The sequence below is a fragment of the Sphaerodactylus townsendi genome, linkage group LG17 (genome assembly GCF_021028975.2).
Source record: "Sphaerodactylus townsendi isolate TG3544 linkage group LG17, MPM_Stown_v2.3, whole genome shotgun sequence".
NCBI classification, from domain to species: Eukaryota; Metazoa; Chordata; class Lepidosauria; order Squamata; family Sphaerodactylidae; genus Sphaerodactylus; species Sphaerodactylus townsendi.
Window position 1 is genome coordinate 5,760,604 of NC_059441.1, and position 22,911 is coordinate 5,783,514.

Genomic DNA, 22,911 nt, shown 5'->3' on the forward strand with positions numbered 1-22,911 from the left:
GGGCTGATGGGAATCGTAGTCCATGAACATCTGGAGGGCCATAGTTTGAAGACCCCTGCTTTAAAGCGTCTCAGAGAAGCTTACAAACCCCTTTTCCTTCCCCCCCCCACAACAAACACCTGGTGAGGCAGGTGGGGCTCAGAGAGTTTGGAGAGGATGTGATTAGCCCAGGGTCACCCAGCAGGCTTCGTGTATAGGAGCAGGGAAACAAGCCCAGTTCACCAGGTAAGCGTCCATCACTTGTGTGGAGGAATGGGGACTCAAACCTGCTTCTCCAGATTGGAGTCCATAGCACCTGGGTGACAGCCCTGAGAAAAGCCCCACGTTCCTGAGGTTGGGGTGGGGGGGCTTGCATGAGGCTGCCCAGCTGAGGAAGGTTTGAATGGGCAATCCTGGCTTGAAGGTGCTTGCTTTCACCTCCTGCCTGTGAGCTCCCAAAGGCACCTGGTGGGCCACTGCGAGTAGCAGAGAGCTGGACTAGATGGACTCTGGTCTGATCCAGCTGGCTTGTTCTTATGTTCGTATGTTCTTAAGTGTACCAGTTTTCTGCAGCAATCAAAGCCCCCTCCCCCCCCCCCCGCCACCTGGAGACAGTGTCCGGCTGAGGCTTTTGATTCTTTGAAGCTTGCAGCTGCCCCTCTCCCAGCCCACCAGCTCAATAAGGCGAACATTTCCTTTCTTTCCTAACCGCCCGCTTTCTCGGTAATCTGTGAAAGCCCGGAGTCTGTCTCCCCTGCCGGGAGCATTTCTTTTTCCCAGCTTCACCCAGATGCGGCAGGCAGGTTGGAAACGTTTTGCTTGTTGCCATGGCAAAAAGTGAATGATGAGCAGGTGACGCGTGATCAGCAAAGGTCAAGAGCCGGGCTTGCTCCCCTTGTTCTCTCCGTGAGATTTTCGGTGTCCCCCCCCCCCCCCCTTATAAACCAAGGGCACTGATTTTGTGCGTGTTTTGGCTGCTTTTCTCAGACCTCTGTAGAAATTGGCTCCCGAAGCCCCTCTTCCAGGTTAAACGCATTTGAGCCAGGAGACCAGAATGGGGATTTTACCCCCTTCCGCCTTTCAGGAGGCACCTGAAGTGTGCTGGGGGATGTCAGAGCCAGCGAGCCGCTTCTGCCGGGAGCAGGAGCCGGTTTTGATGGATCACGCTTTTGGGTGTGGTGGGGGGCACCTCAGAGGCCAGCTTTTCCCCTGGTGGGGTTGGATTGAGCATGCAAGAGTAAGAGGTGATTGCTGGGGGCAGGCGGGGGCAAACTTATTTTTGCAGCGCTGGCCAGTGATGTAAGTATAGATTTTTTTTTTTTTTTATTTTTATTTTTTTTTTTTTTTTAAGGGGGGGGGTTTCGGTGACTGAGGGCTTTCCGGCTGTTCCATTCCAGGCATTGTTTCAAGCTAGCCGGAATGGTAATGGGAGGGGTTTGAACCCGAGAACCCCCCCTCCCTTTACCTACGTCCCTGGCTCGGATCAGACAACCTTGACTGGAGCTCGAGGACCACCAGGTAGTACGCTGGCCATGAGTCACAGTGGCAGTTTGAACCCACAAACTTTGAGACGTGGGAGAAAGGGGCCGTAGGCTTGCTTGGTCTTGTTGGCCTTTGAGGCAGATGTGGCCAGCGTGCCCCCAGGCATGTCCAGATTGCTTTCTGCTCGCCATGGCTTGATACCTTTTACTGTGAGACCTAAGTTCCCAGTTGAACATGGGAACTTGGGTCTCACAGATCAGCAACTGAGCTGTACAGCTTTTCTGGAGGAAGGAGGTCCTCTTTTTCCCTTCCCTCCCCCCAGGTGAGGCTGTGGGACTTCTTTTAGAAGAGTGTCAAAACTTCATTTGTCTGAACAAAGACTTCTTTCCCCATTAGAATTCGTCTCCATCTGAGGCTACAAAGCAGGAGTATAAAATATTCCAATCCAGCATCTGTTGTTGAATGGGAAAACAAGCATTTCACTTAGTCCTTTGAGTGTTGATTTGTCGTTTCGACAGTTCTGTACAAAGGGAACCAGTTTAAAATCCACATCTGGTGCTGTTGTGTGATAAACAAGGAGACGCTGCCTCCCCATCCTTTCTGGATGACTGGTTGGATTGTTCCTGTGGAGAAACTCCCCACTCTAGAACCATAGAGTTGGGAGAGACCACATTGATCCAACCACCGGCCATGCAGGAAGACACAATCAAAGCACTCTTGACAGATGGTGATCCAACCTCTGTTTAAAAACCTCCAAAAAAGGAGACTCCACCACACTCTGAGGCAGCATCTTCCACTGTTGAACGCTGTTGAACAGGAGCAGCAGTGGCATAGGAGGTTAAGAGCTCGTGTATCTAATCTGGAGGAACCGGGTTTGATTCCCAGCTCTGCCGCCTGAGCTGTGGAGGCCTGTGCACTCCAACGCATGCCAGCTGGGTGACCTTGGGCTAGTCACAGTTCTTCTGAGCTCTCTCAGCCCCACCCACCTCACAGGGTGTTTGTTGTGGGGGGAGAGGGAAGGGAAAGGAGATTGTCAGCCCCTTTGAGTCTCCTTACAGGACAGAAAGGGGGGGATATAAATCCAATTTCTTCTTCTTCTTCTTCTTCTTCTTCTTCTTCTTCTTCTTCTTCTTCTTCTTCTTCTTCTTCTTCTTCTTCTTCTTCTGCTCTACCTCTGTTCAGGGAAATGTGCTTGAGGTGTGAGGCGCTGCTGGCAAGGGAAAGCGGCTTTTGCGCTGAGTGCTTGAACCCACCCACCCCCATCCAAGCCACCTCTATAAATGGCCTTGTTGATCGATGGCTGACCTTCCATTGAGGCGCATCCTCCCTTGGAGTGAGCGCACCTGGTTTGAAATGCTCACCTGAGTTCCTCCCTGGCAAAGCCTGCGTTTCGTTGAGTCTCTGCTTCTATTTTAAGGCCCGGGCGACTGTCATCTTTATTGAACAAGACTCTGTGTAAACTCCAGCTGCTGCGTACAGTAGCAGCAGACGGGAATATTTCCCTGTGGCCATATTTGATTTCCACAGATAAGAGTTTCTGTGTCTCCGCCTTGCCAAAGCGATTGCTCAGCCTGCTGTTATGACAGAAAAATGGCATTCCTGTGAAGTTAAGGTGCGCCAAACGTCACAGGAAAGAGGAGCGTTCGGTTGGAGCAAAGGGCAGGGTGGTCTTCTACTGGACGAGTTGAAGGCGGGGGTGGGGGGGAAGGTGTCTGAGAGCAAACTTGATGAAAGGATGGAAAAGTATGCCATGATATGCGGAACTCCACCACTGATCAGTCCGTCAGTCATAACAGAGGTGCATTCCTACATCAGGCTGACTTGCACAGGCAAACCCCAGTTCACGCTGAGCTTGGACCGCTAAGGCCGGAGTTGTATGACTAGCTCTTGGAGACGGCCCCCAGAAAGACTGAGGCTGCTGTGCAGAGGCCGGCAATGGCCACCACCTCTGCTTATCTCCTGCCTCGAAGGCCCCAGGAGGGGTCGCCATAAGTCAGTTGCAACTTGCAGTTTGACAGCACTTCATTATTAACAAGGCAGCCACCTAGCTTCTGGGGCAAAACCACCAGTGTGAGTAGAGGTCGTGGCTAGGCAATGAGGCCCGCAGCGCAGCCCCGGTGGATGAGCTAAGGCCGGGGAGACCGTGGAATTCCCTTGACCTTCAGAGAACAGTTGTCTGAGGAACACACCCTTAGATCTTTTGCTGGGCCCGGGAAGTCAGCGGTGTGGCACTTCACAGCCTGACCTGAACGCCTGTGTGGCCAGTTACCGAGTAACACCTTACTGAGGTCTCAGTTTTTGAAGGCCTGTTTAATCAGATCATAGAATGAAAATTTTGGAAGGAGCCTAGAGACCATCTAGTCCCGTGGTGGCGAACCTTTGGCACTCCAGATGTTATGGACTACAATTCCCATCAGCCCCTTCCAGCATGGCCAATTGGGGCTGATGGAAATTGTAGTCCATAACATCTGGAGTGCCAAAGGTTCGCCACCACGGATCTAGTCCAACCTTTTGCACCATGCGGAATGACTGAAAGCATCCCTGACAAATAGTCGTCCAGTCTTGGCATAAACTCCTCCCAGGAGGTAGACCCAGACTTTCCTTGGGGAATCAGTTCCATCTGACCCAGCTGCCCTTGTGGTTAAAACTTTTGTCCTGATATCCCTGCCTGTAAGTTAAACCTGTTTTTACTAGTCCTGTCCTCCATGACCAACTGAAATGGCATCCGAGCCTTTTCTCAATGACGGCCTTTCAAATCCATGCAGTTTGGCTCAGGGATTGGGATGGACGAAGGGGAAGAAAATGGTAAAGAAGTGAAAGGGTTCCCCCACCACTGCACTGGCAGGAAGCTCAGCTGGGTGTGTGGCCGTCTCTCCCCCCCTCCCCCAAGTCATGGGGAAGGAAAGAGTAATAATGCCACCAAATTCAGCATCTTCCCCCCCCAAAAAAAATCCGGGGACTGGATGAAGAATTTCATGCGGACCTTGATACTCCAGCTATCGACAGTGGAAAAACCACCCACAGGCTTAGGTTATTATAATATTATTATTTATTAAGTTTATACCGCCCTCCCCTGGAGGGCTTGGGGGGAGATATATATATATGCTCCATTAACCCAAATTACTAAAAAAACCATTAAAATACAGCATTTCAATATCCCCCGGGGGGGGGGGGCAGTGGGTCCCATTGATGTTAAAGGGACCTGAGATTGAAAGAGGAGAACGAAAGGAGGGGGTGCGCCGATCAGCGGCCGGCCTCCCCAAAGGCCCGGTGGAACAACTCAGTCTTACAGGCCCTGTGGAACTCACCAAGGGACAGTTGGTTGACCCTTGCTTTGCTTCGCAGCCTTAGAGCATGTCCAGAGTGCAGAAAAAACCCTGATTAATCAAAATGGAGAAAGAAGGCTTCTTCAAGAGTCAGAAAGGGACGCAGAGAGGAAAACGTCTCTAGCTCACGCTTGCCGAAGTTGCCAAGAGCCTGTTTTTTGCTGCCAGTTTCCCGATTAAACCACTGGAGGCAGTTCTGCCGGCTGTCAGAAAAAGAAAGAAAAAAGACGCCCCAGTCGCTGCTGCTGCGTTGTGGAGCAATAACATTATAATAAACTGTTGCTGTGATCTACTCATTCCTCTGAATGTCTAGATTTTTAAAAAAAGAAGAAGCACTGTAGCATTTATTATTTGTTTGGTTTTTAAAACAAACTGTCCTCTGATCGCATTGTGGGGAGCGGAGTGGGGGGAGGCAGGGAAAATGGCCTTTTGAGTCCCAGCTGTGGGGAGAAAAACAGGATCTAAATCGCGAAGTTCATTGTAAATGCAAAATGCAAGTGCCGTCCAGCAGGGGCAAGAGGCAGGGCGCCCAGCGGCTTTTTCTGCCTGCCAGTTGAATCCGGTGAACAGTCTTTCTGCTTTTCCATGTGCACCGGAGGAGGCTAAACACGGTTGTGATTCATCGTCTTTCTTTTCTGAGCGTTGCTGCCTTCGTGCGCCCGTTTCCCAATCAGAGTGATTGATTTTTATGGTTTTGGTGGTGCATCTTTCCCTGTGGTTCCCTCCGTGAGGCTCCAGCTGTGGCAGGGCTGGGAATGCTTGGCGCAGCAAACTCGGCTTTGTTGCGGAGAGAAGCACTTTTTTATTGTTGTTTATTGAGTGGTTCGAGTTGGGAATTCGCAATGAGGAGGAAACCCACGGCCAGGCATTCAGAACAAATCAATGGGCAAATAGATCAGCATAATTGGAGCCGTGAGAAGGGAGCCATGAAGCGTCGGGGGCAGGAGGCGCAGCTGCGTTGGCTGAGCACGGGGAGCGGCTGCTGCCGCCACTGCCGCTTGTCCTGCTGGAGGCAACTGAGCCGACTCAGGCAGGCAGGCATCCCCATCTGAGCTCCTGCTGGAGCCGTTCCTGTTGCGAGGGAGGATGCTGATGGGGAGGGTGCGAGTGGGGGCCGGCGCGGTGTAGTGGTTGAGAGCAAGTGCACTCTAATCTGGGTTTGATTCCCCACTCTGCCACTTGAGCTGTGGAGGCTTATCTGGTGAACCAGATTAGTTTGTGCACTCAAACACATGCCAACTGGGACAGTTCTTCCGAGTTCTCTTAGCCCCAATTCCTTACAGGGTGTTTGTTGTGAGGGGGGATGGGAAAGGAGATTGTAAGCCCCTTTGAGTCTCCTGCAGGAGAGAAAGGGGGGATATAAATCCAAACTTGTCCTAGTCCTCGGATGCTCCTCCTCCTCCTCCTCCTCCTCCTCCTCCTCCTCCTCTTCTTCTTCTTCTTCTTCTTCCTCTTCCTCTTCTTCCTCTTCTTCCTCTTCTTCCTTTTCTTCCTCTTCTTCCCCTTCCTCTTCTTCCTCTTCCTCCTTCTCCTCCCAGCTGAGAAGGTCAAGAAAGGACCCCTTCAGCAGCTCTTTGGTGGCCTGGATGTTGCTGAGGTTTTTCATGAGCCACACTTGGCAGGGGGCTTTGCGGAGGCCCCAGAGGAATTTGCTGAAGGCCTCCCATTTGGCCGCAGGGATCCCTCCTGAGTCACTTGGAACCGCTTCCCACGTGCCGGTGGTGACATAGTTTTGACAGTGTCACACGACTGCCGGGCTTTCGTTGCGATCCGCTCCAGATCCTTCTGTCAAATTGTTTTCTATTTTTCTGCCCTTTTAAAAATCTGTGATGCTGTTTCCTAGCATATACGTACAGTGTGTGTGTGTGTGTGTGTGTGTGTGTGTGTGTGTGTGTGTGTGTGTGTGTGTGTGTGTGTGTGTGTGTGTGTGTGTGTGTGTGTGTGTGTTTTAAGAGATTCAGCTTGGAGCAGGGTTTTTTTTCTTTTTGTCGTTAAGTCACGGTTGACTTATGGCAACCACATTGGGTTTTCAAGGCAGGAGACATTGGGAGGTGGTTTGCTGCGGCCGGCCTCTACATAGCAACTGTGGAACCCTGGACTTCCCCGAAGGTCTGCTTAGCTTCTGACATCTAACAAGATCAAGCTAGCTAGCGGGTCTGCAACCTGTGGCTCTCCAGATGTTCATGGACTACAATTCCCAATTGGCCATGCTGGCAGGGGCTGATGGGAATTGTAGTCCATGAACATCTGGAGAGCCACAGGTTGCAGACCCCCGTTTGGTTTATCTTTTTTTTGCTGTCAAGTCACAGTCTTTAAGGCAGGAGACATTGGGAGGCGGTTTGCCGTTGCCTGCCTCCCCCCGGGTCACACTCCTGGCATTCCTTGGATGCCTCCCATTGAAATATCAGGCCTGGTCAGGGCCGAGAGGGCGTGGCTTGGCCCAAGGTCCCCCAGCAGGCTTCCGTGGTGTGAGCGGGGATTTGAACTTGCCTTTCCCAGGTCCTTGTTTGACTCTCAAAATCTGAAATTGTGTTTTGGGGGATGCTGGGACCAGGCAGAAGGTGGGAGCATGAGTGACATGACGGTATCCCAGCATGCAGAGGCTTTTGGGCAATCCAGTGTCAGCTCAGTACATTTTAATTCAGCCACGAAGGCCCTTTCCGCACATGCAGAACAATGCACTTTTAATCCGCTTTCAATGCACTTTGAAGGTGGGTTTTACTGTGCGGAATAGCAAAATCCACTTGCAAACAACTGTGAAAGTGGATTGAATGTGTGTTATTCTGCATGTGAGGAAGGGGCCGGAGTCTGAACGACTGTTGCAAGACCAGACTCTGGTCGTGGACTCTGTGGCTCTTTCCTTGTGGCTGCACCTCGGGACTAAAGATCCGAGTGGCTGGAACTGCTGGACCCCAGGACCCTGCTGTTATGATCGGCTCGTGCCCGGTTTGATCCTGCCATGACTGTCCAACCTGGAACTCTGGATTCTTTCCCTCCTCATCACCCCCTCCCTTTTCATTACTGTGGTTCATTACTGAGGTGCTTTCTCACTCTTCGTAGTTCGTCTTCCAGCGCACGGCCTTCTCAACTCATTTGGCAGCTGCTGTTGTAGTTCTGTCCGTGGTGTGGAGTGGAGGTTGTTTTGAGCCTGGGGGAGGCCACCTTGTCTCTGGATCTTGTCTCTTCACCATGGGACAGGTGAGGGGCCGTTCCCCCCTTGGGACTGGGTGACGAGGGATGGTGTCAGACACGTGAGGTGGGGCGTGACGTGGTGGGATATGCTTGTCTGTCTCTACTTCAGTTCTGGCAGTGGAAGCCTTTATTCTTATTCAGATGATAGCAGCAGTGGCGTAGGAGGTTAAGAGCTTGTGTATCCGGGTTTGATTCCCAGCTCTGCCGCCTGAGCTGTGGAGGCTTATCTGGGGAATTCAGATTAGCCTGTACACTCCCACACACGCCAGCTGGGTGACCTTGGGCTAGTCACAGCTTCTCGGAGCTCTCTCAGCCCCACTTACCTCACAGGGTGTTTGTTGTGAGGGGGGAAGGGCAAGGAGATTGTCAGCCCCTTTGAGTCTCCTGCAGGAGAGAGAGGGGGGATATAAATCCAAACTTCTTCTTCTTCTTCTTCTTCTTCTTCTTCTTCTTCTTCTTCTTCTTCTTCTTCTTCTTCTTCTTCTTCTTCTTCTTCTTCTTCTTCTTCTTCTTCTTCTTCTTCTTCTTCTTCTTCTTCTTCTTCTATTCCTGATACTCTTTCCTCGTAAAGATATCCTCTGAACACAGGGTCTCGTTGAACAGTTCAGGGGTGCGACACCCACCCACAATGGTGGTCAGGTGTCGTTTTAGCTTGACTTGGGTTTGGTTTCAGTCCAGTGGCCTCGTTGCTTGAGCATCTTTAGGGTGCAGCCTCAATATGTTGTGCTCTGGAAACCGGACTTCCCATGGGGCAAGTGCTGGTAGCAAAGACTTGAATGAGGATGGTGGTTGTGTGCCCCCCCCCCCCCCCCGCCCCCGGTTGCCTAGCAGGCTGGGCTTGACCTCGGCAAAGGGGCAGAACTCTTGTCTTCTGAATAAGCCTTCTTAATCCTTCAGACAGACGACTACAGGACGAAAACCAAGGCTTCGGTTTCCGTAGGACAGAAACCCAAATTCAAGCCCAATGTGTTGATGGTTATTCAGTGTTGATAGTTATTCAGCGGGAGATCCAAGCTTAACTATTTAGGATAATTGATCAGCCAGGATTAATACCCTGACTAAGCCATCAGCATCTCTATATACAAAAAAAATTTCAGAGCCGTGTCATGGTAGATTCGAGCCATCCACCATCTGTTGCTCTATTATCCAGTTGGCTGGTGAGGGGGAAGACGGATTTGATCATGACCCTTCTGCCCACGTGGCCTTCACAATCTCTGCAGGGGAACATCATGGCAGAGCAGGAGAAATGTCAACAGATGATAAATCCAAGATGAAGCGACTCTTCCTTTTATTCGTTGAATGCCACGCGATTGTTTCAATGGCCACGGACGGCCACGGAGCAGCCCTCCTGGAAGAGCCACAGAAAGGCATATGGAAGCAAGCAATTTTTCAGGCACTTTCATTTGGAGAAGACAGCCAGACCTACGCGGCAGACTGCAGAGTTGGGGCTTGAGGGCGTAAATTGAGAAGGACGGCTTGGCGCTGCTTCCCTGATACAACTTGCTAATTGGGAATGAATAGGTGTGACTATTACAAAGGCGCTGCTTGGAGAAGCAGGTAAAAACATAAATGGACGTGCCGGTTTTTGAGTGTCTTCTGATGCCCGCTTGGGATTCTGTCCTTCCTGGATGCTTAACTGGCGTCGCGCTGATCCTGAACATGGACTCTTCCGGGTCTGGCTGTGCAGATTTCAGCCTTCCCTTGGCTAGCTGGAAAAATGGGCCAGCTGTTTAGTTGCTCAGTCAACGTTTCAGTCAACGTAGACTGAAACCCTCTGGGTCTTGTTCCCTGGAAGCCTCTCTGTTCTGCTTGTGGTGCTGCTGCTGCTGAAAAGCAGGCTTCAGGGTGCCTGGCAGTGCTGGAGGCCCACAATAGGTGCCGTTTCAGGTGTCACCCATAAAGAAGAAGAAGAAGAGAAGAGTTTGGATTTATATCCCCCCTTTCTCTCCTGTAGGACACTCAAAGGGGCTTACAATCGCCTTTCCCTTCCCCCCCTCACAACAAACACCCTGTGAGGTGGGTGGGGCTGAGAGAGCTCCGAGAAGCTGTAACTAGCCCAAGGTCACCCAGCTGGTGTGTGTGGGAGTGCCCAGGCTAATCTGAATTCCCCAGAGAAGCCTCCACTGCTGCTCCTCAGCACTTCATGCACTGATGCAAAACTATAAAGCACTTCATGCCCTGATGCAACCCCAGATTGTCCCTGGAGCAACGGGTGCAGTCTGTGTCTCCAAACGAGGAGGAGACAACAGGGTCAGGGTTTTCTTTTCTGCCTGTTGATGACTGTGAGCCGGCTGTTCTGGTCCAGGTAGCTGCACCACCTTGGATGGGGCTGGGGTTTATTCCTGAATGTTTTCCTGCACATGTTGTTTCAGCAGCACAGAACCTCCGTGAGCCGACCACCAAGGCCATTCCATGAGAGGGGCAGGCAAGGACCCATCTTGGCAAAGCCTCCAGCAATCCCCTTTGCTAATGGGGTTGAATTGCCATATTGTCATGACTGGAGGTCAGAAATGGGTTTTAGGGTGACTCTCCCTTCGTCCCCATCCTACCTCTCCAGAGAGGTCTGAAGTAGATTAAGTAGAGTTTTGTGATGACTGAAGTGATCACCATGGAACAGGTGCATAGGGTTAGGGTTGGGCTCGGCAACGGAGTTTGTGAACAGCAAAATGGCACCCGAGGGGCCAGCGTTACATCTTTCTCTTCTGTGCTGCGGATCTGATCCAGACTTGACCCTCCTTAAAATACTGTTGATCAATAATAATACACTGAACATGGATCTTTTGTGGCTGGTCTCGTTCGGCTTGCTGACCTCCTGGGAGTTCCTTTTGAAGGGCGAGACTCACTGGAGACCTTCATTTTGGGGCAGGTTTAGAAATATACATTCTAAAAGTGTTTTGCACTCACTTGTTCTGGGGCAGTCTGCCTTGCAGGCGCATATGGAAGACTAGGGGCCTAACAAGTGGTGTGTGTGTGGGTGTGTGTGGGTGTGGGTGTGTGTGTGTGTCTCTCTCTCTCTCTCTCTCTCTCTCTCTCTGAACCTGGCCAAGGGAGTGCCACTGTGTGTCTCTGAATCTGCCTGTGTTAAAGAGGACTCTCCTATGTCCGCTCAGCGGGCATATGAAGGTAGAGGAGGCCTGACGCCGGTGACATGGAGTCCCATGCAAAAGCAGCTCCAGGGGGCCCTGCGACCTAGCAGACATGTCTTGGATTTGCTGGGCGGTCCCAATCCCCACTCTACAAGAAGTGCCTTTGTAATATCTAGCTGTACTGGCTGATCAGGGGGTTGAGTCGACACCCAAGAGGCTTCATCTGAGCAGAGAGACGTCAGCCAAATTTAGACTCTGATGTCTCTCTGGTGTCAGCTGCATTTAGGTGCAAGGCAGTGAGCCAGCCTCTGGGTCCAATGAGTAATTTCATTTAAGCCAGGCAAGCGCCCTTGGATGCTTCAGCTAGTCCAGGGGTCTGCAACCTGCAGCTCTCCAGATGTTCATGGACTACAACTCCCATCAGCCCCTGCCAGCATGGCCAATTGCTGGAGCTGATGGGAATTGTCCATGAACATCTGGAGAGCTGCAGGTTGCAGACCCCTGAGCTAGTCACTTGTCCCTTTTGGGAGGTTGTCCTGCCAACCAGAGGGAAGCCACAGTTTCTATGGAGAGCCCATACCGTGTTTGTAACAGGGTGTGTGTGTGTGTGTGTGTGTGTGTGTGTGTGTGTGTGTGTGACCCTTGTGTAGCTGCTTCTGCATGGAGCTTTTCTCTGCTTCAGTCGCACAGCAGAAGTGCTTGCTGTGGAGCCTCCACTCAACGTGGTCCTCTCCCAGCCCTCCTTCCCCCCTCCCTTGTCCGCTCTCTCGCAGTCCCTCTTTTCTCTGGTTTGCTGGAGCAGAGGACAGACCGAGGGGGGGCCCATCGGGCTGCCTGGACAGAAAGGGGGTCGTTTGCACAGGTCCCCCCATCCACATTGGTGCCGTTTTCCTTCGCTCTGCTTTTTGTGGCCGTTTTCCTCACCATATCACCAGAAGCCTTTTAAAAAAATCGGTAATTGCTGTAGCCTCTAAAAAGTGCCTCTAACAGAGCAGCAGGGAAGAGCGCCCCACAAATGACAGAGGGGGGGGGGCTGCCCAAAAAATTCCCGTGGGAAGCATCACTGCCACTGTGGAATTTGCTACCAGAGGATGAAGTCGTGGCCACAACAGGGGTTGAAAGTCGTGACCCTCCAGATGTTATGGACTATAACCATGGTGGCGAACCCTTGGCACTCCAGATGTTATGGACTACAATTCCCATCAGCCCCTGCCAGCATGGCCAACTGGCAGGGGCTGATGGGAATTGTAGTCCATAACATCTGGAGTGCCAACGGTTCGCCACCACTGGACTATAACATCTGGAGGGCTGCGAGTTTGACACCTGTGAATTCATGGAGGAGAGGGTTAGGGCAGGAGGTACCACCTGGAGAGGGCAGGGGCCTCTGTGCCCTGTGGCCTGTTGGCTGCTGTGTGAAACCGGATACTGGACGAGGGGGGCCTTCAGTGGTGTGGTCCAGCCAGGCTCGTCTTAGGTTCTTACATGTGACAGCAGCGGGCCTTGGCCCTCATAGCTTCCAGCATCTGAAACTCCTCCCTCTCCTCTGCGAAGACGCCGCCGCTCCCCGCGAAGCTCTTGCAAGGTCACCTTATACGACAAAGGAAGTTAGCACTGAAGGAGAAGGCACGCTCGGTGAACCTGAATGCGCAGGCACGGCGCTTCCTTGGGGCTAGCCTGCTGGGATTTCTTGTACCAAAATAGTTTAGGTCATGCAGGGATCGCAGAGTGGGTTTTTTTGTGTGGGGGTGGAGCGGCAAGAGTGGGAGAGCTGTGGGCTCTGGGAGGTCATGAGTCCCTATGAAGGAAACCTGTTTGTCTGCCGTCTGGATGCTTCAGATGCCAAGTCTTGGGGGAGGGAAGGAGGGGGTTCGGCCAGATTCTGCCTCTTTCCTGCCCACGCTGCTGCAAGGGGGTCCGGGTTGCGTGTGTGGTTCTCCCTCCCCCTCGGGTCCTGCAAACGGCGCTGTGAGACAGGTGAGGCTCAGGGCCTGTGGTCAGCCCCCCCCAGCTCCCATGACAGAGCAGCCGTTTGGGCCTGGAGCTCTCAGGCCACGAGCCGGGGAGGCTGCAGTCTTGCAGCTGCACAAAGGTTGCTTTCCTGAGGTACAAAGGCACGCGCCACAAGTGGGGGGCCCTTCTCTGCAGGAGCCGCCCCTCAGTATCCCTCGGGGTTAACTTTTGGGGGGGGAGGCAGGGACCAACTGCTGGGGAGTCCGTTGGATCCAAAAGAGCTTTCACTGTGCATGTTCCAGTGGATCTACTACAGATACTCCTGATTCTGTTTATTGGTGGCAGTGAGCTGGTGCCCCTCCTGGGCTCAAAAATGGAAAAACCTCTCGGCTTTTTCATACCATGTGTGCCTTAAGAAGCCTTCCAGTCATTCCAAAAGAAGAAACATTTCTTAGGAGTGATTCCGGCCGTGAAAGCCTTCAACAATACATTTCTTAGGAGTGTTTTTCTTAGGATTCCCCCCCCCCCCAATTTCCCTAAGAAAAAATGCCCTAAGAAAAAATGCAGAAGAAGAAGAAGAGTTTGGATTTATATCCCCCCTTTCTCTCCTGCAGGAGACTCAAAGGGGCTCACAATCTCCTTTCCCTTCCCCCCTCACAACAAACACCCTGTGAGGTGGGTGGGGCTGAGAGAGCTCCGAGAAGCTGTGACTAGCCCAAGGTCACCCAGCTGGCGTGTGTGGGAGTGCCCAGGCTAATCTGAATTCCCCAGAGAAGCCTCCACAACTCAAGCGGCAGAGCTGGGAATCAAACCCGGTTCCTCCAGATTAGATACACGAGCTCTTAATCTCCTACGCCACTGCTGCAAAGGGGAGGCCCTCCCCCAATTTTGTTTAATTTATTCTTCCCAGGCCTTGGTGAATGTAGTCGTCCTCTGCAAAGATGTGTGGAGGTGCCCACACGAGACTTTCCGTTGTGGTCAAGGTGGCTGCAGCAGGAGGCCGAGCCTCGTATTCGCGGAGTCAAGATCATTCCCAGCTCACAGCAGTCTTGGGTGGGATTTGGGGTGTATCAAGAGGCTCCTCCATTGGCTCCATTTTCTTCCGAATCCTCCAGTGTTTTTGCTGTCTAGGAGTGCTGGGAAGCTCCGTTCCAGTGGTGCTTCTGTGTGGGACGAGCTACCCAGCCACGCCGTGCTGCTGTGTGCGCTGAGAGTTGTCTTTGGCTCAGCTGTGTGAGATTCTTCCCAGCGCTCCATGACAGCAAAAACACTGGAGTATTTGGAAGAAAATGGAGCCAATGGCAGAGCCTCTTGATACACCTCAAGGAGCGGCAGTGGCGTAGTGGTTAAGAGCAGGTGCATTCTAATCTGGAGGGACCGGGTTTGATTCCCCGCTCTGCCGCCTGAGCTGTGGAGGCTGATCTGGGGAATTCAGATTAGTCTGTGCGCTCCCACACACGCCAGCTGGGTGACCTTGGGCTAGTCACAGCTCTACGGAGCTCTCTCAGCCTCACCTACCTCCCAGGGTGTTTGTGGTGAGCAGGGGAAGGGAAAGGAGTTTGTCAGTCCCTTTGAGTCTCCTTACAGGAGAGAAAGGGGGGATATAAATCCAACTCTTCTTCTTCTCTTCTTCATATGGGTTTTTAAAACTGTCACTTGTACTATTAATTTTGCCACAGAGACTGTCTTTGTTTTCGGTGGGTGTTTTTTTATGCTGAGATGGACCTACAGGCAGAAGGGAGGGTGGCATTGGCAGCGCAGAGGTGGGTGTGCGCACACATGGATTTGGGGCTCGGACAGAGCAAATGGACACCTAGTGAGTGCGTGGGGAGGTCTGCTACTCACACGTTTGCTCTTTGTGGTTGAAACTGTGCTGTGCTGACAAATCAGCTGCCTGCTACCTCAGTGCCGAAATCCTTACCTTCAGATAATGAGCCATAATTCCTAGAGTGCTGGATTTTGCTTTTAGTCATTATTTAAATGTGTTTAAAATTTAGATTAGGCATCTGGGAATGTGAATGGCATCTCTCTCCATATTATTTGAGTTTCTTCTAGAATCTCTCTGCAGCTTCCAAAGTTTGATGAAGTTTGGCTTTCCGGGCTGTGTGGCCGTGGTCTGGTAGATCTTCTTCCTAATGTTTCGTCTGCATCTGTGGCTGGTATCTTCGGAGGTGTATCACAGAGAGAAGTGTTCATACACCTCTGAAGACGCCAGCCACAGATGCGAAACGTTAGGAACAAGATCTACCAGACCACGGCCACACAGCCCGGAAAACCCACCAGAACCAGTTGAGTCCGACCGTGAAAGCCTTTGACAATACATTGACAATAAATCGACGAAGTTTGTTTTAAACCATGAAGAGCAGGAACCAATGCCTACTGCATTTTGCATTTGACAAAGAGGCTGTGGTTCATGAAAATGGTTTGTGAAAATTAGTGAAGTTAGGGAATGAAAAATTCTTTGTGTTGTTTTTTTCCTGGTATTTGTCATATAATTTTCTTCAGTTCCTTTCAGGTTCCATGAGATTCTTTCAAGGAAACAGATGCAAAAATTGCTGCATAATCAGTCTGTGAGCTGTGGTGGAGAGAACGTTTTCTCCCACATCTTGGTACCGAATCAAAGTACTTTGTTGATGTTGTTGGCTAGTATAGCGGAGATGCATCATCACCTAAGGCAAAAGAGAACCTAAATGTTTTTAATATTATTATGTAGTTGTTAAAAATGTATGGTGGAGTTTGGAGCATCCGCTTGGGAATGCTCTCTGCTTGAATCTCTAATTTCGACTCTCCTATAATCACAGTTGGCAATTAGCGGCTGTCCTCATTCTATGAACAATGCATGTTCTTTCTCTTCCAACATCTCCCCCCCCCCCCGCCAATTCTATCCAAACGATTGTTTTATAGACTTCATAGTCCACCAAATAACCTTTCACTTTTGCTTTTTGTGATTTAATCTCAAGAGGCCGACAGCATCTGGCCAGATCACAGAACGGCCCTGATCAGGCCAAAAAGTGGCGTTGGGGGGTGGAGGGCCGGTTTGATCTGCGGAGGAGGCATGTGAGTGTGGGGGGCAGAAGCAGAGCCCCCTCTGTTTACCTCCCCACATCCCTCTCTTGCCCCACGGGGTGCTCCCCTGCTTTGGAGGAGTGGATGAATGGTGCTGTCAAGACTCCATTTCAGTCTGTACCACTGGAATCGTGATAAGAGCCTTGAGAGGTGTGGCCCCATTTAAGACCCAGAGTCAGTGGTGGCGAACCTATAGCACTCCAGATGTTCATGGACTACAATTCGCATCAGCCCCTGCCAGCATGGCCAATTGCAGTCCATTTACATCTGGCCAGTTGTAGTCCATGAACATCTGGAGTGCCATAGGTTCGCCACCACTTCCCAGAGTGCTTGGGCTACTAACCAGAAGTTCTCTGTGATTATTGGCCTTAAGACTCTTATTGCATTAATGACGGCCTTTAAGAACAGACTCCAGAGACATCAGTGATGTTAACAAATGCGTTTGCCTCCTCCTATGACTCAACCTGAGTGCTTGGGAGCGGCTGTGATCTGCATTTCAGTTAGATAATCAAGAGCACCTCTCCAGCCCGAGGCTTTCCTTCCTTCCCTGATTTCAAGCAATTCTCAAGACCAAGGAACTCCTCTCATAGAGATTCGTGGCGCTGAGCCGTTCTGGCCTTGCTGTGGGCCTTTTTGGTTTGAACAGCTACCTGGATGTGTTTCCTTCGGCACCCCTCTGATCAGCTCCAGCCCCTTCTGGCTTGTATGGTTCTGAGGGTCCCTTTTGAATCCGACCCAGCCACACATGGTCAGCCTACCCCCTATGGCACTCCAGTTGTTCATGGACTACATGCTGGCAGGGGCTGATGGGAATTGTAGTCCATGAACATCTGGAGTGCCATAGGTTCGCCACCACTGGCCTACCCTATCTCGCAGGGCCGTTGGGTGGATAAAATGGAGATTGTGAATCACTTTGGGTCCCTAATAGGGAAAAAAATTGGATTTAAATGAAGTAAGTAAATATGTAATAGGTTAGCTAGACACTTGGGAATCTCCCCAGAAGTGTCTACGTTCAGGATCCTACAAGAATAAGTAACAGTAAGAGTCCCCTTGTGATCTGTCTCTAATTCCCCATCTCCCTCTTCGAGTGGAACATGTTACTCCAGTGTGCATTTAGCATTTCATTTTATGCTAGTGCTATTTTGCGTGTGGGATATTACTTTGGCAAATGCTTCAAAACACCATCGCTGTTCAGTATCATTCATTTCTCTGTGATTTGTTCCTACTGCTTCATTGTAGTTCCAGCTTCGCCAAAGATGCCAACGTCGTAGTTTAGGGGTCTCAGTCTAAGTTTGGACACATGTCTCCCTAACCAGATGTAAAAACTTATGCCAGGAATCCCCAGGAATGAGAGACCATGGAAGGGAGGACCTTTCCTGACTTTTGGCTATTTTGACGGGAAATCAGGTTCCCTTCTGGGAAGGTGGCCCATCCCCACACTCACATATTCCATATACACTAATTAGGCCCCTTCCGCACATAAGAACATAAGGACATAAGAACAAGCCAGCTGGATCAGACCAGAGTCCATCTAGTCCAGCTCTCTGCTACTCGCAGTGGCCCACCAGGTGCCTTTGGGAGCTCACCTGCAGGAGGTGAAAGCAATGGCCTTCTGCTGCTGCTGCTCCCGATCACCTGGTCTGTTAAGGCATTTGCAATCTCAGATCAAGGCGGATCAAGATTGGGAGCCATAGATCGACTTCTCCTCCATAAATCGGTCCAAGCCCTTTTAAAGCTATCCAGGTTAGTGGCCATCACCCCCTCCTGTGGCAGCATATTCCAAACACCAATCATACGTTGCGTGAAGAAGTGTTTCCTTTTATTAGTCCTAATTCTTCCCCCCAGCATTTTCAATGGATGCCCCCTGGTTCTAGTATTGTGAGAAAGAGAGAAAAATTTCTCTCTGTCAACATTTTCTACCCCATGCATAATTTTATAGACTTCAATCATATCCCCCCTCAGACGTCTCCTCTCCAAACTAAAGAGTCCCAAACGCTGCAGCCTCTCCTCATAAGGAAGGTGCTCCAATCTCTCAATCATCCTTGTTGCCCTTCTCTGCACTTTTTCTATCTCTTCAATATCCTTTTTGAGATGTGGTGACCAGAACTGGACACAGGACTCCACAGTATTCCACATGCAGAATAATGCACATTCAATCCACTTTCGCAATTGTTTGAAAGTAGATTTTGCTATTCCGCACAGTAAAATCCAGCTTCAGAGTGCATTGAAAGTGAATGGAAAGTGCATTATTCTGCATGTGCGGAAGGGGCCTCAGTTTTTGTGCCTGGGGAAGTAAGCGGCAGGCGAAGGAGAATTCTGCTCTCCTCGTGGTTTGCTTCTTCGGGGCGGCTTCTGGCACTTTTCCGCCACCATTTTATTATTAGTTTCTGATACTAATTCCTGTCTCTGTGTGATCAAAGTAGATATACGCTTGAATGTACAGGAGTGCCGTCAGAGCAAATAATTTGGTTCTGAACCAGAGATGAAGTCAGTTTGCAATATCCAATTATTTGGGGGGTTGATCTTTGCTGATGGAATTTTTCCGGTAGCTTTCCATTTCTTTCCAAAGGCAAAATAAATACTGGTTACAGAAATAATTTTTACCATCCGAAGACGAATACTGTCTCTGCAGGGGGCAGCTTTTGTAGCTGGTGTTTGGCTGTCAGATGCATTTTGGACTTGACTGTAGCTATTCCCTGCAGTATTCTGTTTGCTACCCTGTCATTAAAAAAACATAATAGATTTATTATGCAATCAGAAATGATGGGATGCAGAGAAATTGAAAGGAATGAATGTCTTGATTTTGGTAGCCTCATGTGCTTGACAAAAGAAGCTACGGAGTGAAAACTAAGGGCTTCGGACACACAGTTGCTAAACCTGTAATTTATCGAATGCTTGTTCAAGCTGTGAATCAGGAAGAATCTGTGCACGGATTGCAGGAGGATTCCTCCCAGTCCAAGATGTATCCTATATTAACAGCTTTTATTTATTAATTTTATTTATGCCCCTTCTTTCTCACTGAGGCCGTTTCTGCACAGCAGCAGAAGCGACTGGCCGCCAGCATAATTTATGCCGGTGGAGCCTTGGGACCGTTCACACGGTCCTGTGCGGACGGTCCTAAATCCACCACGGCCTGCAGGGGTGACTCTGCATGGAGCCGCCTCCAGTTTGTTGGGTATACATACCTTTTCTCCCTGCAAAGCTCTGGATGGAGGAAGGGACACGCCCACGCTGCCCTCCGAGGTAGCTTCGCAGGGAGAAAAGGTAGGGACACCCAACAAACCGGAGGCGCCTTGAAGTGGCTTCCTCACGTCAGTGCGCTTTCCACGGCGCTGGCAGGAAGACATTGCTTTCCAAAAAACTTACTCATTGAGCGAGTTGTGAAAGCAGTGTTTCCCTGCCATTTGGGAGGGGGTTGAGCATGGCGCTGCTGCGGCAGCTGTGCGAACAGCACCCCAGGGACGGTGTTTTTACCATCCCTAGGGCGCTGTTTTTGAGCCATGCAGAAACGGCCAGAGACTCAGGGTGGATTACAAAACATGAAAAACAAATCAAACAGTGCAGGTCTCTACTAAGACAATACAGTACGGCAGGGCTAAGACTGAAGAGGTGGAAGATAAAACAAGCAAATAATTTTTCAAAACTATCTTAAGACAACAAAACTGCCTGAAATTTGATGCTGGCAGGGGATGATGGGAACTGTAGTCCATAACATCTGGAGGGCCCCAAGTTTAACACCTGTGTGTTAGGGCCTTTAATGAGTTCTAAGCAGCATGTATTTTCTTGGGGAGGAGGTTAATGGGATTTTACTGTATGGTGTATGGCAGTGGTGGCGAACCTATGGCATGGGTGCCAGAGATGGCACTCAGAGCCCTCTCTGTGGGCACGCACAAACAGTGTGCCCCCCCACACACACACACATCTAGGCTGGCCTGTGCCGCTGGGCTTGATTATTAGCATTAAACCTAGTTTTGGGGAAGCAGTGTAGGAAACCCTGTTAAACGCTGTTAAACCCCACTGATTTTCATGCGAAGAACTAAAGCGCGATCCTTTACCTGGGAGTAAGCTCAGTTGCTGGCAATGGGGCTTGCTTCTGAGTAAGCCATCCTAGGAATTTATTTGATTCAACCGTTAAGGAAAAGTTACCACGGTTGCTTCAAAGCAAAACCACCGACTACCACCAAGCACTCCGAGTAGCGCACTTACCTCGGAACCAACTTCATTTTTTCTAAACTAAAACCTAAGTATTCCGTTAAAGTGCCATGTTGGCGCACCGCGATAAATAAGTGGTTTTAGCAGGTTTGCAATTTAATTTCGAGGAGCTCCGAAAAGGTTCGCCATCGCAGTGTATGGAAAATTTAGAATTGTATACCACCTTCAGCTGCCATCGAAAAGTGGGGTATAAATATTCCAATAAATGTGTACATTTCTGAATGCTTTCTTGGGCTGTTTGCTGTCTTGTGAAAGCTGCCGTTTCTGGTTTTGCCCTAACCGTGCAGCCATAAGAGGGCTACAGAAGTATCTTCCTGCCCTCCAGTGGTGTAGGAGCAGTGGCGTAGGAGGTTAAGAGCTCGTGTCTCTAATCTGGAGGAACCGGGTTTGATTCCCAGCTCTGCCGCCTGAGCTGTGGAGGCTTATCTGGGGAATTCAGATTAGCCTGGGCACTCCCACACACGCCAGCTGGGTGACCTTGGGCTAGTCACCGCTTCTCGGAGCTCTCTCAGCCCCACCCACCTCACAGGGTGTTTGTTGTGAGGGGGGAAGGGCAAGGAGATTGTCAGCCCCTTTGAGTCTCCTGCAGGAGAGAAAGGGGGGATATAAATCCAAACTCCTCCTCCTCCTCCTCCTCCTCCTCCTCCTCCTCCTTCTTCTTCTTCTTCTTCTTCTTCTTCTTCTTCTTCTTCTTCTTCTTGCCAGGCTGGGGTTGAGAAATTGGAAGCATCTGGGCTGTCAAGGCAGATGTGTGCTTACTGGGAAAAGGCTCATTAAAAATCTATGAAGGATACTTGGTTTTGCTCCTCGAACAGCGTGATGACAAGACGGCTCTTCCTGTGCTGTGATCTTCCTTCCTTTCATGTGCTTGTCTTTCTGAGGCGGGTGCCTTGCTAGGCAAAAATATTTGTCTGCATTTGAGAGAGAGAGACGGATGACAAATGGTTGTGACAAACAATGGAAAGATGACCTCAAAGCAAAAGGGGTTCAAAAGGGCTGACTCGTGTAGGAATCAAGTGCTGGATCCCAGAGTAGGGTGATCAGTATGTAACGGGGGGAGCTCCAGGCAAACCTGCACTTTTGGGGGCAGACGTGTGAACGGTGTTGAGGAGCCCAGGAGCAACCAACTCTTTGCTTTTCGTAAGCAGCGATGGTCACAGCCTACGGAACTGAAATCTAGCTGAGGGCATCTCAGCTTAGCCACTTGTGAGATGGGCAAAGGCTATAAACAGCCTGTCCTTCCCAAGTTCCTGCGGACTGCTTTCCCTGGATGAGATGGGTTTTTTTGCCATCTGTTGGGGAAAGTGGGTTTGAATCCCCTGCTGTGCAGCGTAGCGGACAGCTGCAAATCCTTTCGAGTCCTTTTTCTTCTGCTGGCCCCAGGCACTCTGCAGTGGGGTGCCTCTGGCTCAGGCGGCACACGGCAAATCTGTTGGCCAGCCTGGACCTTGTGGGCCCCCTCCCGCAATATGCACAATTAGATCATCTGGCCTTTTAGGCTGACTCCACACCAGCGCACTGAGCTAGTATGAGTTTGTTCACAGTACCAGAACTGGCAGTTGGGTGTACTGTTAGAACCTGCGTACTGCTGCTTTTTAACATCATCTATTGTACGGCTTTAATTTACTTTTAATTCATGTCTTTATTTACTGTTTATTTAAATAGTTGTTACTTGCCCAGAGCTCTGCTATCCAGGGGGAGGGCAGGCTATAAATATATATGAATGAATGAATGAATGAATGAATGAATGAATGAATGAATGAATGAAGTATTGTTTAATATTTATTTCATAAGTATGAATGTAGAGACGGTATAGTCAGGGGTGGCCAACCTATGGCACTCCTGATGTTCATGGACTACAATTTCCCATCAGCCCTTGCCAGCATGCTGGCAGGGGCTGATAAAGGAGTATGAAGTCCATGGTATCTGGAAGCGCCATAAAGGTTAACCACCAATACTATAAATAGTCGTTAATATGCTGATGACACCAGGTCTTTACAAAGCGACTAGAAGCAGCTGTCTCTGTGGTCAAAAAGGGGGAGGTGAACAATCTGCAACTTAATCTGGGCAGTGATGCTGGTAGGGAAATCTGCAGCCATGGAGGAAGCTGAGGCACCCTTGAAATGGATGGTGTTTAAAGTAAAGTTTCCCCTTCAGTCGTGTTCAACCCTGGGGTGCCACTGCGAGCAGTGATTTTATAGGCAAGCCTCTTTGTGGGGTAGTTTGCCATTGCTGTATTCTTTACCCCCTAGCTATGAGCTAGGTACTCATTTACCGACCAAGGAATGAATGGATGGCTGAGTTGACCATGAGCCGGCTGGCTGCCAGGATATCTGACCCACGCGGGGCTCGAACTACTGACCGTGTGAGTGGCAGTGCAAGCACTTAACCACTACGCCACGCGGCTCCTCAGATGGTATTTAGCTGTCTGTAGTCTCAGGTGAAGAATCTCGGAGCTGCATTAGATCCTGGCTTATGGTTCAATAAACACCTGGCTGCTGTTGCTGAGAGGGCCTCTTTCATCTCCACCTGCAGAGATGTTGTCACATTCTTGGTAGAGCTGATCTGACCACGATCAGATTAGCACCTGCAAAGCAAAAGCAAAGCACAGAACGGAA

General features: G+C 50.4%; 1 protein-coding gene across 1 annotated transcript in view; it reads right to left on the minus strand.

Annotated features, from left to right (window-relative positions):
* Positions 1-9,733: 9,733 nt before the first annotated feature.
* The window catches only part of FRMD5 (FERM domain containing 5), a 41,043-nt gene continuing 27,865 nt past the window's right edge, over positions 9,734-22,911 (minus strand). Inside the window, exons 13-15 of the mRNA XM_048482099.1 lie at positions 12,874-13,016; positions 11,706-11,899; positions 9,734-9,837 (exon numbers count right to left, since the gene is read on the minus strand). Of these exons, the coding sequence (XP_048338056.1) occupies positions 9,734-9,837; positions 11,706-11,899; positions 12,874-13,016 (441 nt within the window). The remainder of the gene's footprint in view (positions 9,838-11,705; positions 11,900-12,873; positions 13,017-22,911) is intronic.